The 19850-nt window shown below is 43.1% G+C and overlaps 1 protein-coding gene across 1 annotated transcript in view; it reads left to right on the top strand.

Moving 5' to 3' along the window:
- Positions 1 to 52: 52 nt before the first annotated feature.
- Positions 53 to 19850, top strand: part of SYBU (syntabulin (syntaxin-interacting)) — a 41006-nt gene continuing 21208 nt past the window's right edge. The window contains exons 1-3 of the mRNA XM_014965364.1: positions 53 to 190; positions 485 to 671; positions 14061 to 14258. Coding sequence (XP_014820850.1) covers positions 167 to 190; positions 485 to 671; positions 14061 to 14258 — 409 coding nt within the window. The 5' untranslated portion in view covers positions 53 to 166. The remainder of the gene's footprint in view (positions 191 to 484; positions 672 to 14060; positions 14259 to 19850) is intronic.

Here is a 19850-nt window from a genome sequence, read left to right as displayed (position 1 = left end):
GCGGCGGCGGGGCCGGGCCGGGCTCCGCCACCCCCAGCGCCGCAGCGGCAGCAGGAGGAGGAGGAGGAGGAAGGGGAGCGGCGGCAGAAGCAGCCAGCCCCGGTTTAGCGTATCCCTCTCGCCCATGCCAGGTGCCCGTCCCCGGCTGCGCGGTGATTGAGGAGCCATGGGGCCTCTGCGGGAGAGCAAGGTGAGGAGCAGGGGGTGGAGGGATGGATGCGGGGACCGAGGAGAGGCAGGGGCAGGGGATGCGGGGACCGAGGAGATGCAGGGACAGAGGAGATGCGGGGACTGAGTTGATGCAGGGGAAGGAGATGCGGGGACCGAGTTGAGGCAGGGGCAGGAGATGCGGGGACCGAGGAGATGCAGGGACCGAGGAGATGCAGGGACCGAGGAGATGCAGGGGCCGGGGTTCGCCTGCCCCTGAGGGATGCTGGCAGGAGTCCCTGCATCCCTGACGCCGGGGGTGTCCCCTCCCCAACAGGAGCAGAAGCTGCAGCTGGAGAAGGAAGTATCCCGCAGCCGCATCCCCCGCCTGGTCCTCCGGCCGCAGCAGAAGGTGTCCCCCGCTTCCGAGTCGCCTTTTTCGGAAGAGGAGAGCCGGGAATTCAACCCGCCCAGTTCCTCCGGGGGCTCCGGCAGGACCGTCAGCAGCAATAGCTTCTGCTCAGGTACCGCAAACAGACACCTCCCCCCCCCCCAACATCCCCCCCAGGCTCGGTCCTCAGCCTGGGGGACATGGTGGGCTCCATCACTCCGACCCCCGAGGCTTTGCCGTCACCCCCAGACACAGCATCCATGTGTCAGGCTCCTCTGGAGCCCACCGGGCATCCTGCTTTGCAGCTGAAGAAGGGCAACCATTGATTTCTGCAGGGAAATCCAGTATCTGTTCTTTTAATACGTGTCCGTAAGCAACACCAGATGTTTCCATTTCCAGCCCTGCTATCCGCCGCTGAAAAGTTGGCGGTTTTACTGCGGCAGAACCGTTGCTTCAAAGGGAAAGATTTGCCTCAAAAACTGCAGTGTGGGATTGAGGCATTCTGAAAAACCCGTGCGTAAGCCAAAGAGGCTGTTAGACAGGGGAGTTGCTATGAAGGGCATCAGACATGGGTCAAATACTGCAGTTCCTTTTAGTTTTGCGACAGCAATCTCCATGCATGGAACAAAATGCATAGGTGAAGTTTTCACTGTCTTAGTGAAGTGAGTTCTGTTTATATGAGAATTCAGTCTTCTCCTGACAAGCATGTCACCAGGCACGGTATCTTCTCTATAGAGAGGGCACTGGCTAGGTGGTGTACCAGAAGTAAATTCCTGCTCTCCAACTACAGACCACGAAAATGTCTTTTGCTCTTCAAAATTAGTATATCCCTTTACTTCAGGGACAACTTGAAACCAGATTATTTTTTTTAATGTTAAATACTTGTCCTGTGTAGAGTTTAGCACAATTTAAGACCCTCAACTAGCAGTGAATGACTCAGATACCTACTAGTGGTGAGTAATCTTTTAATTCAGTGAACCTCTTCACCATGTATGACGTTATGCACGTGGATAAGAACATTGAGGTTCACATCATTAACATCTTGGGCTCTATCTGCATGTGGTAATTTTAAAGATATTTTTGTGACTAAAATAAATAGTATTTTGGAGAGCACAACATTCTACATCTAACTAAAATCTGAATTATAACAGGCATTTTTGTAATGGATAATATTAGAGCAAGCTCCTGGACTTCCTTTTTGTTTGTTCATGAAGTATTTAAATTACCAAAGGCTTTCCTGAGAACAGCCAGAAACACTCGTATTTATCTTTGTCTTCACTGCAGTGGATCAGGTTATTATTTTTTTAATTCCTTTAACAAAATGCAGTGTATTGAACGCTGTGTACAAGAACAGTCAATTTTCCTAAATGTGGAACACAATATCTATGTTTGAGTCTACCATTTCCTTCTTAGCTTGGATAGATTTTGCAATTCAGGCTCACTGAAATGATCTATTTAGTTATTGTTTAATGAACAATGCAGAGCGTTAAACAAACAACATGCTGAAGTCTTTTCCCCATGCCTTTTGACTCCCACCACCTTACCTGTTTGAGTAAATGATAAATCCCAAATGGCTGCTTTTTTTCCTGTTTTTTTTTTTTTTTTTTTTTCACTGTGTGTTGACAAGCCTTTCATCCTGGTTAATGACCTTCTGTTTTATGGTATCTTCTGGTTCTGTATCAAGTTCTTGAGATCTACTGAGCACAGAACTGCCACGGTGATGCCCTTGCTGTCCCACGGCACTGTATGGGCTGTGTCTGGAGTCCCAGCAGAGCTCTGTATTTACTCTGGGGGGGTCTGATCTCAGGAATTGACAGTTCCAAGGCGCCTTTTGCAGAGATATTTAAGACCATGGTGCTGGTCTCTTAACCTGCACAACTGGTAGCATTTTGATTTCCTTTTTATTTCCTTCTTCTATACTTCCAGGAATGCCGTGTTGAGCTAGTTTGATTTTTTCCCCCCCTGTGTGATCTTTGTGCTGCTGGAGCTGCCTGCAGCACCCATACAGGTGTGTGCTACCCAGCCTGGGTGCTGGGGCTCCTCAGGGACCACCCTATCCTCCACCCCAGGATGCGCTTTTGCTGTTGGTAGGTTTGGTGGGCTTTCACGGTGGTGCAGGGATGACAACACTCACTGACTTGATTGCCTCATGCTCTGACGTCCCTGCCTTCTGCTTATCATCCTTCCATACCACCGTATGTCTAATTGAGATTGGAATTCCCCAGCGGCAGCAGGCGGCTGCTGGTTCCTGTCTCCAGGGAGGGGATGGCAAAGAGCTGCGTGGAGAGGTGAGTGGAGGGGCCACAGCCTCTAACCAGCCCCTCCTGGTGCCTGGCTGGGCACTCACCATCCTAACTGGGAAGCGGTGTGCGCAGAAAAGTGTGTCTAAAATTGGCAAGTAATAAATTTGGAAGAGGTGAGCTGATGAATAACACAATGAACGATGGCAGTATTGAAAAGCTCATGAGCATTTGGATAAATGTCTTTTTTGTAACTTCTTTGGAGCATTAAACTCCAAAATGTTCTTGATAAACAGAAGATAGTGTGAATTGACTCCTGGAATAATTCCTTTCCTCTTTATCCTTCTCTTAAGCTGCTCTCTACCTTTCTTCCTTTATTATTGACACCAAGTGGTTATGATGAGTAGATTTCTTTTTCCCTCAGTAGGAATGCTATTTTTTTCCTTGTCTATTTGCATATGTATTTCCTGCTTGATTCCCTGGAGCTTCTGAGGTTGTCCATTTTCCCTACGTGCTTACTTTGATCCCAACACATACGTGAAGGCTTGGGAGTTCTTTCTCTCTAAATGAGAGCAGCAGGGGCTTCCAGGTATCGTTCATATTGGTTTAGGTAGGGGGAACCTTGGGGAACCGTGGCAGCACTGTGAGCACAAAAAAATACCTCTCGGCAACAGACAAGAGACACTTTGTTTTAATGCCAGGTTTCTTTTGAAGAAGTTGTTAGTTCTGGCTGAGATAAGTTTTAAATTTGCGTGATCAGCTCCCTCTTTGTCCTGTGGGACTGGGTCAGAGACTCGGTTGATGGTGTTGGTCAGTTATTTGTAATTGACCTTGTGTCAGTTCTTTGTAAGTCCACGTGAAACAGGGTGAGACTTACCTGTGATGTGTGTTTTTGATGTTCTTTGTCTCTGCCAAGCGCACCCGGGTGCTGTCTGGGTGCCGTGTAGGCAGGATGAGCCCACCCTGCACCTTCCTTCCCTAAAACTGTGGTGCCCCTGGGGTGCTGTGTGTGGCTCGATGCGGGAGCGCTCCCCTTCCTCCAGCGCTGCCCTGCTTCGCTTGGATGTCGGCCACAGAACTGCTGTGATGTCAAACGGTGAAAAAAAAAACCAACGCTTTCCCAGCAGCTTCCTCTGGCTGGGCTACTGCAGAGCATTGGCCCCTGGGTGTGTGTTTTCCCCATAAGTTGCCTCTGGCTGGGCAGCGTCCGGGCGCTCTCCGCCTCCGTCGGGAGGAGAGCACGAGGTTAAAGAGCGAGCCATCGCTCACGGGTCCATGGAGAGGGGCCGGGTGCCTTTGGTAACTCCAGTCGGAGTGCTTGCCTTGCAAGAAATCGGATCCTCAGGGCGGGGCGTTATCCCCGATTCCTGTGTACACGGCCTTTTGGTGCCCAGCCAGTTGCGTAGTGGAGCAGAGGCAGCCTGTACGTGCTAAGCTCGGTAACAGTCCTTGAAGCTTTTCATTCCAAAAGGGAGTTAGTTTGGGATATATTTTTAAATTTCTCCTTACGAAGAAGAGCTGTTACATGCCACCTTCATATCGACGCCCAAGATTTCCTTCAGCCTCTCTCCAGAAGCCGGCCGCCTGATCCTGCAGGTAACGCAGCCATGCAGCACTGCTGGAGATGCAGCTTTTCAGGAGGCACTTGGGCTGATTTAATGATCAGTTCAGCAAAAGGCATTTTGAGGAAGAGGACCTAGTTTATTGCCATCGTGAATGGTTCCTCTTTTCTTCGGCTTACCTGCAAATTGCCTTTTTAACTAGACTGCCTAGTACTATTGGCCATTGAAAAACAGTGGTGTTTCTGTATCTGAATGGTTGAGGCTCACTCCAGCAAAGTTTTCAAAAAAGGGAGTTGAAATTTTTTTTTTTTACTTTTTCTTTCAAAAGTCAAGGTCTGGGGTTCAGTGCTCATTTCATAACTTGAGATTTTTTTTTTAAATCTCGCTCTTCACATGCGTGTCACAGTCCATGTGCTGCTCTGTGAGCCCCAGGGTGCAAGTGCTGCAGGAGGAATCTCAGCGTTACCGTGCCCTCTGCTCACTTGCCTCTGTGCACGATCCCCTTGAACTTGGAGATTATTTGCCAACGGGCCCAGCTGTGGATGATGCTGGGGCTGAGATTGCAGTGCATATGTCAAAAAAGAGCATGTAGGCTTCAGGCGGGCTTATTAAAGTCAATGTGGATGTGGTACCTGTATTGCCAGCCACAGATGGGAGGAGGAGCGGTGTACGGGTGGTACTGGATGAAACGCTGTACCTTCTCATGCTCCAGTAAATAATTTCTTTGCTAGAGCTCTGAAGTAGGTTGTATTGAAAACCAGCTAGCCCTGGAGGCTGCACTGCTACATAGCTATTTCTGAATAGAAAAAGATGGTGGAAAACAAATCTTCAGTATTTTAACAAATCAACAGATTGAGGCCAGAGAGTTATTATGAATTACTGAAAATAATTACCTCTGTTATTTGTGTGCGTGTATATGTATGTATGTATATATGTATGTATTATTATGGAAACAGTGAGGTCTGTCATTCTTCTTTTCTTGTTATAAGAAGAAATATTTGGTTTAAATAGTTCCTTACAGGTTTGTCATTTTTTCAGTCTGAGTTACTGAATCAAAGAGATATGTTTCAAAGGGCACAAGTATGTGATGCTGAAAGTTAGCTTCTCCTTCCTGCAGCCCTTCATGCTACACTTTTGCACAGTCCCTTTGCCATTTTTCCAGACTTCTGAAGTGGAGACCTTCTCTGGTGCGTTGGTTTGCAGCGCTCTGTAAGGCAGCTCCGCAATCACCGCGATACTAATTTGCAAAAACGGTGAAACAAAATCTGCTTTCAAAAATGGGAGCATGGCCTTTGCAAAAGGGTGGCCCTGGTGACATGCTTCCTTTCCTCACTGCTGCTTCCCTGGAGAATTTCCTGCTGGGCCAGATTACGGGCAATAATTTATTACAGCTCCATGTTGTTAGCCACCAGTTCTGTTTCTGTGGTGCAGAGATCTGTTCCAAACATGGAAATGAGAAAAGTTCCTAGGTACTAAAGAGCAAAGCCTGCCTGTTCCTCAGTTTTTTGGCCTTTCCCTGCTTCCCTTTCAGCTTCGCTATTTATTCCCTCCTACTAAGTAACGATACTTTTGTTCCTGGGCCACACAACCAACATCTGGAAGCCAAAATATTTGACCTTTTGAGTGTTTGTTGTCACCTTTTTATGTGTCTGTCAGCACTGTGAACCTTTAAAAGCCCGACCCAGAGCCTGCTGAGGTCAGTAGAAGAGATCCCATTGTCTCTGGTGCATTTTGGATGGTGTCCTGAGAACAGTCAGTACCTCGCCCTTTCTACTGCCCTGTTTGTCACAGCTTGCTGTGTACTATGGACTGAATTCTAAACTATATTGTGTATTTTCCTTGCCACTAGTGCCTAACCTAATACTTTTGTTTTGAAGTGCTTTTCATGCAATTTTCTGTTTAGTTGCATGCTGCCATGCATCTTGGAGAACATCAAACTTGTAGCAGAAATGAACCTGTAATCAGAAGGTTTTTATTTCTTTTGTATTAAAAGAATCCTGATATTTTAAAATAAATTCTAAATTACATGTTTTAACACTACATTTACAGGGTTAATATATGTATGTCCTTGAAATTTTGGAACAGTGTTTTGAGATATATGTATCACCAAATACAATGAGTGAGTTCTGTGGTGGTGCTCAGTGCCACTCTGGGTTTGGTAGCAAATTAAAAAAAAAAAAAAACCAAACCAAAAAGCATAAACCAACAATATGTGGTTTCCAAGCATCTTTAGAAGGTAAACAGTGCAACATTATGAGGTGATGTTGAAGCTGTGAGGGTCACAGTCATGTGCTGTCAGCCACGGAGGCAGAGCTATATGAGAACAAAGGAGTATAACACGTTATACCATTTGAGGAACAGGTACACATTTCAGTGTGGTCTATTGAACATTTTTATTTCCAAAAATGGTACCTTCAAAATTGGATAGGATATTTATAATTTTTCCCTTTGCTGCATAAGTGAATTAAGCACATAAAACTACAAGTGCAGAAACCTGACTGTATAGACACACTTTTGACATAATGTTAATATGAATTGGGTAATATATTTTACACTTGATGTCGTCAGAGCTCTCCCACCAGAGGTAGCAGCAGTGGCTCCACTTCCAGCTATTGATCTCAGAAGAGGTTAGTGAGGTCTACTAAAGTGTGTAAAAAAACCCTACCTAACAGCCAAAACTCTTGTCTCTTTTTCAGACTCTTTCCTCTCCTGACCTTTGGTTAAAACTTTTCTTTAAAATTTTGAAATAGATTTTCAGTCCTTTATCATCTTAAATCCCTTGATCAAATGTTATCTGTGATGTGCTATCAAAACTCTAGGAGGTGTGCTATTCCTGACCACAGCACTCTCCTAGTAACAGTACTATTTTTATTGGTGGTTTTACTACTAAGCTTTGATGCTTTTTTTCTGTAATACTAATACCATTAATGGTGCTATAAATGTAATAGCAGAGCCAGTAAACTGCAATTATATAGTCCTTTTTTTCAGATGGTTTCCAAGAACTCACAGCAATCCTGCTTATTAGTGAAATGTTCAAATAGAAGGAAGATTAGGAGAGGCATCATTTGCTGCCAAAGTCAATTAAAATTTGCTGCTTCAGTGTAACTTAGCTATTGTGCAGTCAGGTGAAGAGCTGATACCTTCAAGGACATGTTCAGGGGAAATACTTCATGATAAAAGAAGCTCTAGGAGAGGGTCAGTCCATCTTCTTTTATCTTCCTCTCTCTTCTTCTACACTACGTGAGCCTGCCACCATTTGTGCCATGCTGTGAGCAACCAGAGAGGACCTCTTGTTGAATTCAATGAGCAGCTTCCATACTAGGTTTTCAGCAGTTACCATTAGTGGTCAACCTCTGGGTGTGAATGAGGCAAAGTCTGAAGGGGCTGATGGGGAATAGGTGTAAAAATTGCCTCTATATTAGTGATAGGAACCACAGCAACAATCAGGAGTTGAACATTTTTAGTCTTGATTTTACTTACGAGCTACTGGGTTAGATTTTATAACTAGAACATTAAAGTCAATAGTTCCAGCTTGAAAGATGGACTGGGAAAAACAGGGTGGTTCCCTGTAAAAAAAAATGTAAGGGAAAAGTATGATCTTAAACATGTAGATTGTATGGGAGCCCTAGAGCTCCTTTCATCCAGCCCCTTTTTGAAGCAGGACTGTTTCCAGCAGCACATCACATCAGCCTTGACTTTGTCTACCCGAGTCTAGAAAACCTTCAAGGACAAGAGTTGACCCCAGGGAGTGGTGGAGCTGCTAGCCTGCCTTCCTTCACAGGCAAAATGGAGCAGAGTTAAGTCTGACTGCAGAGACTTAGAGATTAAATGTGGAATTAATTTACTTACCAGGATTTTGTATAAGTAGACCTTTTCAAATAAACCTTTTTTCCTGACAGGGCTATAGTTCTGGTTGTACTTCTGCTTTGCTTTAGTGTGTTTGACTTCTGGTAAGACACTTGCCTTACAAGCACATGATATTCTGATTAATTTTATTAAATACTGACACCAACAGATCTTAAAAAATAGCTGTAAAATCAGTTTAGGATCGATCAGAAGGACTAAAACTAGTAGCATTTTTAGGACTCTGCTCTTAGTGAAGTTATGAAACATTTTTTTCAACAGTCTGTGCTTTTGCAGGTTTGCAGGTGATGAACTGTTTGTAGCAAATGAGTAAGCTTCTAGAGTACATAAAATCACCTACTGGAATGGCTGCAATAAAAATGAAATATTTAGTAAAAATAGGAGCTGAGGAGAATATTCAAACTTCTTATTTTACACTGTGCTCCCTCAGTCGTTGTGAGCAGATGAGGGTGCCTCCAGAGAGCCATTCAGTGTCCTGATGAGGTAGGAGTTGGACTCCTGCTTATTGAGAGCCCGATGGTGTGCATGGGAATATGCTCCATCTCAGTCTTGCTACGTGTGCTATTCATTCTATACCATTATGTCTCATCCTGCTGCCTTTACTGTGGTCCTTTGTGTCGCCCCGCTGTTCCAGAATGACTTTGTGAATCTGCTAGAGATGGTTTCTAACCGGGCAGTGAGCCCTTACACCTCACTGCTTCTGCTGCCCAAGCCAGAATGGTGGCTGTGCTCATCGATGGAAAGAGAGGAGATCCTCCAGTGACTCAGAGTAGTGGGATGACTGGGGAAGCCTAAACTGGTCTGTTGTTCTGACTCACCCTTCAGAGGAGCCTCTTTCTCTCCATTTACAACAGAATGAGCCCCAGCAGGTGGAAGCTGGGTGATACATTGCCTTTGGTGTCTGTCAGCAACTTTCATTAATTAAAACACCCCTGTGCTACAACACCAGTCACAAAAAGAAGACAAAACACACAGGGGGTCAAAAAATGTGGAGCACGCAAGGAGATCAGGAGATTATCCTGAAAAATTCTGAAATGCCCTTAGTGGTTCACCATCAATAGCCAGCTGCTAATGTGCCATCCTGGCAGAGCCATGGCTACTTGGACTAACAGATCCTGGAATGAATGGAAAGGAAACCATTAGAAAAAGTCAGGAAACAGCTTTTGTCTCAGTGCACAGAACTGGTAAAAGTTCGTCAGAGGCCTGTGTTTAATTCTGGAATCCACATTTCTTAGTGGAAATACAGGGTATTTACAGCCTGAACGTTGGTCAAGGGGACTTTAAAGGAAGATGAAAGTGGGACAAGGGATCAGGTAGGGACAGACAGTTCAGACTCATCAAAGTGCATAACTAGATCTGGCAGCTGGGAGTGACAGTAGAAATAAGTCAGTGGCTCCTCAGCGAGAGCATCATTAATTATTTGGATGGATTATATAAAGAGGTTGTAAATTCTGTATTTACTGAGGTCTTCAGGAAAAGGCAGTGTTTTTCTAAAGGCTCTAAGACATATTTCAGTAAAACTTCTAAAGTTTCTGCGCCCAGAAAATCAGAGAAAATTATCAAGTCACAACATATGCCCTTAAAGTCTATGAGAACAATATTTTTGTCAGCTGTTGGAGTACTATTATCTTTAACACTGTTGTTTATACTTTGACTTTACTATTTGAAAGCTCATCAGTGCATGCAAATGTCAGAGTGCTCTGAGCAACTTCCCTGCTTGTTTGTTTGAGGAGACACTATCCCGTGCTTGGCTTTGAAACTTGGCAAGCACGTCTGATCTGGGAGAGGGCTTGGACGCAGACTTTCAGTGATGAAATCCAGCTGATGTTCAAAGGAAAAGTCTACTCCCAGAACACTCTTAGGAGGCCACTGTGAAAAAAGACACCATGAATATTGCTAAGCAAGCAATAAAAGTCGTGTGTTATAAATTTATGTGGTTTTTCCTCTTGTGCAAGTAAATAATACAGGCAAGATCAGAAGTATGGACTTTCACAGCAGTATTTGCCAGCTTTCTCTCTTCTGTCTTCCTAATGTGGACGTGCCTGAGAAGGTAAATCAGGTCTATCTGTATTACTGAAATCCTTACTGGGGCAAAACTCTTGCCGACTTATAGGACTGAATTCTTAACTGACCTTGCTGAAAACTATGTTCACATCACATCTTCAGCAGAAAGTGAATCCTATTATGGGCTCGTCTGCTCCTGTTACCCCATTGCCTACTTTGGAGACAGATTCCTTATCTTGGCCCATTTCCAAGCAGGTGGAGGTCTTCAACTCACAGAACCACAGAATCACAGAATGATATGAGGTTGGAAGGGACCTTTGGATATCATCTAGTTCAACGCCCCTGCCAGTGCAGGTCCACCTAGAGCAGGTTTCACAGGAACGTGTCCAGGTGGTTTTGAATGTCTCTAGAGAAGGAGACTCCACCACCTCGCTGGGCAGGCTGTTCAAGTAAAGAATTTTCTTCTCAAAGTAAAGAAGTTTCTTCTCAGGTTTAGATGGAACTTCTTATATTCAAGTTTGTGCCCATTTCCTCTTGTCCTGTCAACAGGTACCACTGAAAAATGACTGGTCCCATCCTCTTGACACCCACCCTGTAAATATTTATAATCATTGATAAGATCCCCGCTCAGTCTTCTCTTCTTCAGACTAAAAAGACCCAAGTCCCTCAGCCTCTCCTTGTAAGAGAGATGCTCCAGGCCCCTTTGTGGACCATCTTTGTGGTCCTCTGCTTTACCCTCTCCAGCAGTTCCCTGTCTTTCTTGAACGGGGGAGCCCAGAACTGGACACAGTGCTCCAGATGGAGCCTCACCACGGCAGAGTAGAGGGGAGGATAACCTCCCTCAACCTGCTGGTCACACTCTTCCTGGTGCATGCCAGGAGATCATTGGCCTTCTTGGCCACAAGAGCACATTGCTGGCTCAAGGTCAGTCCTTCTGTCAGAGTTGTCAGCGGAGTTTTGGAGGAGCCTACAGGTCTGTGGAAAGCATTGAACCCACACTGGGGCAGTTGCATCCTTCCCCTTGTGGGCGAGGAGCTGAGGGGTTGGCTGGGACAGCAAGCGGGGTGGGTGGCCAGGCCAGGGACCAAGGGGACATCAGCTTGGTGCAGGGTCGGTGTCCATGGGGAACTCTGCGGCTCTTCTGTGGGGTGTTCGCCTACAATATTAAAACCAATTAAATTGCCCTTTAAGGCTTTGGTAGCAGGGTAGAATGAAGGTAAGAGGGCTGCAGGTGTGCCAGGAGGGGGTTTCCCACAGTGTGCAGCAGAGCTTTGCTTGCCTTTGGTGGTGGGCACCGGCGTTTTGTGTGCAGCTCTTCCCTTCTGCCATAGCCAACACTTTGGTTATTACAAAGGCACTGCAGAAAGCTGACACAGATAAATGTTTCTCTGCAGCTTGCCCTAGATTTGGAAAATTTGTCATATTGTTCACGTTTCTGGCTAGCACTAGGTAGAAGTAGGAGTACAAAACATAAAAATTAGCAAATGATCAGGGAAGAGAGTACAACAAAATCATTCCTTTACGTCAGCTGGAGTGGGAATGCTCACCTGGTTATTGGTGTGTCTGAAGGCCACCAGTGGTGTGAGTAGAGAAGAGCTATTGTTCTTTGTGCCTGGCTCATTTGCTCCGATTATAAATGCCCCATTGCAAGGAAAACTGAAGTCTTTAGGAGTAAAACAAAGATATGTAGATATGACATAATCTGATCATACAGTGTCAGTAGTATGGTATCAGAGGCAACGGTGCGCTGGTAATTAAAATATTCTTTTAATGCTATTTCTGTATGCTTTCTTTAGCTACTCTATTTCGTTATTGCAGTTATTTTTACATATTTGTTTTCTGCTTAATTCTTAACACTGTAGCTTAGTTCTTTTATTGTTTAAAGGTTTTATCAGCTCCTGAGGTTCTCTTAGGTAGCCTACAGCCTACAGCTTTGGTAGTTATTTGTACATAAAGTCTCCCATATAAAAAACATTTGTGAGGTCTGCAGAGCCTGTCCAGGTATTGCAGTGATTTTATTGGTGGAGAAATGAACTAAATAATTTTTTTGTCTTTTTTTTTTTTTTAAAAAACAGAAACCAAAGAACTTTGAAAATAGTGCCACATAGAGAAACATCTAAGTTGAAAGGTCACAATTAAAAGTAAACTGCATGAACCCGCACTTTTAAAATATTATTTAATTATAAATTTTTGTGTGCTTCTAAAGAGAACACACTGTGGACATATGTAAAGGAACTTATAGACTTAATTGAGCTGGTTTGAAGGAATCCAAGATGATTAAGCTGGATGAGGTGCTTTGCACCGTTACTGCCCTCTGTGCCTCGAGAGGTAATTCTGGCAGGATGCTGGGCTGCCCCCGTGGCTTGGCTTCGTGTCTGGCAGTTCGCAGGGGCTGGGGCAGCAGCACCTGGGGTTGCTGTCACATCCTGATGGATCTACCATGCTTTGGGTGGTCAGCACTTTTAGGTACCTTGCTGGGCATTGAAGGCAGGACATGGAGAAACGATAAGCAGAACACTGGAGCAAATAGGTGAGGGTAGAGTAACTGGCCAGGCACGAAGAAAAGCTGATTGACAAGAAAGGATGAGGTTGTTTTACTGTCCTGAGGCCAGCAATAGATGCTCATTCCTTGGCAGAGGAGGAGGAGGGCAGGAAGGGGGTTAAATAGTTATGGAGTACTCCTTTTGCCTTATAAATGCACAGTCACATACTGACTTTTTAAACAATCTGCCCATGCAAAGCTCGTTGCAAGATCAGGCTTGACCTAAATTATAAACAGGGTGGAAGTGGGAAGTGCAATATGGTCATGCAAATCATTTGGCTCAGTTGCAGGTATTTCTTTGAGTTTCATGTTAGGTAAAGATAATGCACCAGGAGCAGAGTGCAATTGCACAATGGAGATGGCAGCTTTCATTTTGTCCTGGGAAAGAACAAACAATTACATTTCTCCAGGAGAGTAAATATTCAAGGCTTCCCAGTGTCAGAGTAGCCTGTTTGTTTTTGTGGTGTATTTCTAAAACCACCATGACTTTTAGGGGAGCTGTGATTACTCTAGATTACAGAAGATGTGATTGGATGAAGGAGTGTTTGAACTGTGGATTTCACCCACATTCAGGTGTATTTTGCATTTAATTGTGAAGAATGGAGTGTTTGTATTCCTGGATGTCAGGAACGCATGTCTGTTCCCGGGGTGGCTGCTGATGCCACGAAGCACTGGTGTCCTCTCGAGAGGAATTTGGCTTTAAATAAAATAAGTCTGTGTATAATGCACCCTCTTCAGAACCAGATACCTCACAGCCATTTGTCAATAATGGACGAGCTCTGTGATCACAGATGCTTTAAAAGGGAAAACAATGTTGAGAAACCTTTACTAATTCTGGTCAAATGAAAATCCTGACTCCCTGCTTATGGGCTGTAGGTCGTTCACTTGTTCACATCAAAACATATCTTGAAGGAGAGCATGTGGCCCATGTTTGCTTTTCATCCCGTGTGCACTGCACAAGCCATTCTTGTGTCTTATATGCATTTCTTCATGCCATAATATTCCCTAACCTAGCTAACTCAAGAGAATTTACCTCAGATCTGAGTTTTCATTACACAGCCCCTGATTTTGTATTTTGTCAGACTTAGTGAAACAGATGCTTACGTTTCAGTCTGCCATGAGGTATCCAAGACTTCTTCACAAAGTGGGACAAATTAATAGCTTTTCACCAGATTTCAGAGCCAGGGTTGTGCGTATCGTGTAACTGACTGTGAACAGCTGTAGTCTGAACATTTTTATTTTTTTTTAATTCTGTTAACATTCATGTACTTATTAGTTAGAAATTTTGATGTTTTCCCTTTTCTCTTCAGATGACACTGGCTGTCCTAGTAGCCAGTCAGTATCTCCAGTTAAGACTCCTTCTGATGCTGGAAACAGTCCAATCATTTTTTGCACTGGTAGCGATGGAGACTTCTCCAGGAAGAAATTCAGTCCAGGGACAATGAGTGAAGGGAACCCACAGCTGCCTCGGCATAAGAAGGAGACAAAGACAAGCCTTGTAAAGCCCGGTGAGTACAGTACAGTTCCTTTCATTTCTTTAGTTACGCTTTCTAATTGACTAGTACATCTACAGGTGTCTGCATACATTGTGTTGTGCTGCCTGTGATACCACTAATGCTGACAGTAAATAAAAAAAATAGTTGGGTTCTTTCTGTGGAGCCACCTGCAAGATTTGAAAACACTATCAATATTATCTTTTTCATGATAATATAATTAATTGACATTTTCACTTTCTTTTATGAGGCTCAATGGTGATGTCAAATAACAACTGAAATGGATTTTATCCTATTTCATGGTAATTGCACACATATTTCACAGGCGAAAAACAAATGACTCTAACTATCACACCAAAGAATTATAGCCTTCTTACGTTAGATTTATTGTTGGATCCTGCCTAAAGTTTGTGCTGCCAGGCTGCGATATCTCTGGGGATAAAACACGTCAAACCAAGGCAAAATAACAGGCAGCCTCCGTGTGGGAGTCAAGCAGATGTAGATCCATACTGCATTGGCTCAATCAGGAGCATGTCTCCTGTTGCCTCTGGCTAATGGGCCACCTCAAACCACCAACTACATCAGTACCAGCACCTGCTTGTCTCACATCCAAGGCTAAATATCCTGCTGCATGTAATTTTAATGAGTAGATATAAAATGTTTTCGTGATTCATGTACAGGCAGCTCTTGATTACAAATGGTCAGGATATCTGCGCTGTTCTTTAATTAATTATGGAGATAGAGAGGCTTTTGCCTCTGTACAGAGCCAGCTGCAGAACTGACATCGTTTATGAGCTCAGGTACCTCCTGACTATGCTGTTTCCAGAGTCATTTTACCTGTGGAAGCAATTTAGATAGTTTTGTGAGGAGCCAGCTCGGATTCACTAGTACCATGTTTAGTCCAGAAACAGCAGATTTGCAAAAACTGTTGCAAAAACTCTTCACTGGCTTGGTTGTTGAAAGGGCTGATTAAATTTAACTTACCACTATCCCTGCAAGTTCTTCAGCTCATGTCACAACACTGTGTTACTTGATTGTTCCCAGTCTCTCATTGTTCTGTGTAATGGATGGTAGATAATCTTTTTTCAAGGTTTGTTTTCTGTTCCACTAAAATCAAGGAATCTAACGCAGGCAGAATGCAGTGAATTTGGTACATGACAGTCAAATCTGCAGCCATGGCTACCACAGCCATTTTGTATGTGAATATGGATGTAGCTTAGCAAAATATGGATAAGGAATTTTGGAAGGTTTTTTTTCTACTGAAGAGTGCTATGCACATGGAAAACTGTTACGCACTTGTTTCAATAAATTACTTTGTTGTGTACAGGTATTACGCTTAAATTCACCTATAATATGAAGTTGTAGTAATAGAAGTCATCCTTGGTTTAGTTGATGGCATTATTTCAAGTGTGTGAATGGACTTACTTTAGGTATTTAGGTATTCTTGTTGGTGGGCTGTTCTGTAGCTCTCGGAACCTCTGTATTGATTGATCTCTAAGGTTGGAAAAGTTCTCTCTGGAGTTCAAACATACTGCTCCTGAGAGCCATCAAAACGCTCAGAGCAGGAACCGGGTCTGATTTACAGAGTACTTCTAAGTTCCTCCTGCCAAATATCTCACACCTTTCTAGGGGAAAGTTGTCAAAAACTACATGATGGTCAGTGTGAGAGGTGACACAGGTGAGGGAGATTCCTGAAATTGAGAGCATGCCAGGGAGCAGCTGGGGTTCATTTTCCTCACTGACGGCCACAGGGGCTAATGTAATTCTCTCCCGTTGCTATCTCTTGGCTTCAGGTGGATCCAGTCCCTTCCCCATGACCTACTTGAGCATGAATTTCTGGTGACTCAGTCGGGAAGATCTAGGCCTTGTGCAAAGAGGAGGTATTGTCATGTAGCAGAACGTGCAGCGTGTAACAGGGGAGCAGTAAAAGGGAAGTGGGATGTGGGAGGAGATGACAGCAATGTGTTCTTGTCATACGTAACCTAGCTCTGCATACAGATGGATACCTCAAACTACAGCGCGTAAAGGAGTTGTGTGTAATCTTTCTCTCTACCAAAAGCCCTCACTGATTTATGGAGGTAATCTCTACTTCATATTTATCTGAAATGTCTTGTGATAATGAAGTACATTGCAGGAGCCAGGCACGCGAGACACAAATCCAGCCTGCCACTATCTTTTACAGGCTCTGTCCTGCTCTACATTTTTGTAGGCAAGTACATCAATTGGCGTGCACCTTCAAAATGCCTGTCATTTTGCTGAAAATTTATGTTTCCAGAATTGTTTTCTTGGAACATGCTGAATCTCAGAAGTAACACTCACACAAATATTTAGATAATTCAGGAAATGTCAGAGTGGGATAGCACTGAGAATGAACCCTGGGATGTTTTTAGGCTGTTCCTAAGCTCTAATGCTTTTCTGCTACTCAAGTAACATCACTTCATCTTTCTACTCTATACTTCAAAACACGAAACACAACATAGGGGTTTTTTTTCTCTAACAGCCAAAGGCACTGTTATATGATTTTAAGTCATCTTCACCTCTTGAAGTATTAACAGACTAGATTTGGATATCATTCATAACTTATGTTGTTTGCATAACAAACCATATTTAATCCTGGAATGCATTATCACTGCATCTTTCTAAACTTCTAAAAGATTTATAATCGTGAGGAAATTATTCATTTGGGATAGTTGGTAATGGCTTTTATTGTGCATTAGATCCAAATCACAGCAGTGTTATAGGTGAATTCAGCTTAAAATCTGTGCCTGCTTTTCCAGGAAAGGATGGAGAGGACAGGAATATTAAGGAAGATGTGTAACTTCCACTCCAGGAGAAACTTAGAAGCCTTTTAATTTCAGGATTTTAGAAGTTTTTCCCTCTTCTGGATGGGATTCAATTATGCAACATTAAAAACATTAGAAGATGTGTTGCAGAAAATACCCTTGCAAAAAGGCACGAAAGGCTTAATTAACACTAGTTTTGTGTCAAGGTGCTTTGCTGAATCCTATGGTTTCTGTAATTGAATAAACAGGAGCATAAACATTTCCACATATTCACATCCTTGATATATTCCCCCTCAAAGATCCATCCTGAATTCCTGCAGCTCATGTCCACATTTTATTGAGAATAGTAGGAACTGTTTTGCTTTCTTTGACAGTCTTTCTCATCTCGTTTTTTGACTTGCATTAGAATGCTTAGTGCAAGGATTCAGTATCCGGATCTGCAAGCTCCGAAGTATTGATAAATTTCCAAAGACATGGGGGTAAAAAAGGAAATCTTGGGCAAGGTTTGTGATAATAACTTTTAAAGGGCTTGCATGTGTAAAGTAACACAGAGATGTACTTGTATTTAAATGTCTGTGAGCACCATAATTTGAGAAGGGCACCTGATCAGCTGACAATGTTCAGCATTTCTCTCAAATTTTTGGTCTTTACTTTCTTGCTTTTGCTGTCATGAGCTCATTTGGGACAGTTCACTGAATGAGCTGAGGTTACTGTTGGAGATGTCTCTTAGAGCCCATGGAATTGCTGAAATTTCACATGAAATTAATAAGATTTAAGACATTAAGGCTGTCCCAGACTTGTCCCTTCAGCAGCCTGCAGAGTAGAGTGTAAGCACCAGTGCATGAAAGGAGACCATGGTGAGCCACAGTTAGGGTTAACTCCCAAACCTTGTAAAGACTGGCTGGCTGATATTCATCACTTGGTTCAGTAATAACCATTCCAGGTAGCAGCAGACTATGAAAAAAAAGTTACTATTTTTCACTGCTGGTAAAATATCTGGCCATCTGTTACTGACTCTGGCTGAAATAGTAACATTTTGGATGATAAGGCAGTTGAATTGCAATGGATTGTATTTGAAGAAGGGCAGTCACTGAGATCTGGCATTAAAATTTTGGTCTGTTCAAAATAGTGGGCAAATCTCAGAGGCTTTCATCGCATAGAGCACTTAGGTTTGTTGGACAGTAGGAAATGAGCAGAAATTAAGGAATATGAAATTCCACACGTGTGGAACTTAAATTGGTTGTGAGTATGGTGTAGGTGTGGGTGCATTTTTAATCAGCTTTGGAGCTGATGGTAGTTAACAAAAAAGAGGCAAGGGGGATGACCTTGAGCATTTGGGAATATTACAGTTAGAGCTAAATAAACCAAACAGATTGGATAGATAGTAAATGCAGGTGTTGGCTGCAAATTATGTCTTGCTGTTAAAACATAGTATTCGTCCTGCTGATGTTTTTGTATTGTCTCATGTGTGAGGATTAGATTCCAGGATACTAAATTTCCAGAAACCCAGAAACCCTGTGCAAGCAAAGCATAGTGGCTAGTTAATCCATTAGTGTAAAATTAGCAGATAAGTTTATCCATATCACTACTCTACTTCCATATTTCTCTGTATACTAAAGGCAGTCACTTTGGTTGTTTTAAAAACAAAACAGAAAAGCTCTGATTTAGGTTGTATTACTGACATCTGGCTGTATGATTTTACAGGTCTTTTGTCAGCTCACTCCCTCTCTTCATTATGACAGTGTGGAAATAATAGTGTCTGACTGATGTATATGTATGTATGTGCTTCACTTAAACAGATGAGTTGGTGTGTAAGTTCTGGAAGAGGATTGTCTTAGAGATAATCCTGGAAATATAATTCACTCTCAAGAACTTCACCTTCTGATTGCACAGGGATGCAATGATAGGACCTCGTTTTATGTTGGGAAGACTGATAAAATATTAGAGAGACATATTTTACTGATGCGTTTCTCCAAGAACATTGTATCTTGTATTTGCATGGCTTTTGTTCATTTTCTGTGCCAAATATCTGCAAGCAGTGGGAAAAATAATAGAACTGTTGTCCCCGTTGTTCAGGAACGGCGGTACAGAATTTGAAAGCCAAGTTACAGAATGTGCTAACTTGAATAGATCCTGTGGCGTGCAAAGAGGTTCATTGTTCTTTGTAACTACTAGTTGGTACTTCTACCTCTTACGTTGAAATACTTTTAAAAATGCTTGCTGGTGTGCTACGTATTCTAAGGCAAAGTCATATTGTTTGGTTTAAACAAAAACAAAACAAGAACAACAAAAAAAAAACCACCCAAAAAACCCAACAGAAAACCTGTATGTGGAGGTAGCAATCGACCTTGACTGATCCCTAAAATAAGTTGGCGTACTCAATTTTAAAAGCAGGATCACACAAAGGTGAGAGCGCTGAGAAGACTGGTGACCTCAGTGTAATGTGTCTGTCTTTCTGCTGTGACTTACTTAACAGTACTTCATAACCCACATTCCAAGACGGCACCTTTTCTGGGGGAGGGATAATTAAGAACAAGTGTATGTCAAAGAACGTTTAACCCGGTTACAAATGCAAGATTTAGAGTACACCACGCTCCCATCCTGCAACCAGTGATAACTCTGCTTGTGTGGTGAAGATGGGAAGATTCGTGCTTCCATTCCTGAGAATATTCAGCTAGTTAACTATGTGGCTGGTGTCACGTCTGCAAGAATACTGAAATCAGGAAATGAGCTACAGCTGATTCAGTACTTTAAATGATTGGTCATAGAACAAAAAAATGGTCTGAAGGTGGACCAGGTGAAGTAAGTTGATAACAAATGATGG

This window comes from Calidris pugnax, unplaced genomic scaffold, assembly GCF_001431845.1.
Source record: "Calidris pugnax isolate Ruff unplaced genomic scaffold, ASM143184v1 scaffold41, whole genome shotgun sequence".
NCBI lineage: Eukaryota > Metazoa > Chordata > Aves > Charadriiformes > Scolopacidae > Calidris > Calidris pugnax.
The sequence above is the reverse complement of the archived record's forward strand: the minus strand, read 5'-3'. Positions and strand labels throughout refer to the sequence as shown.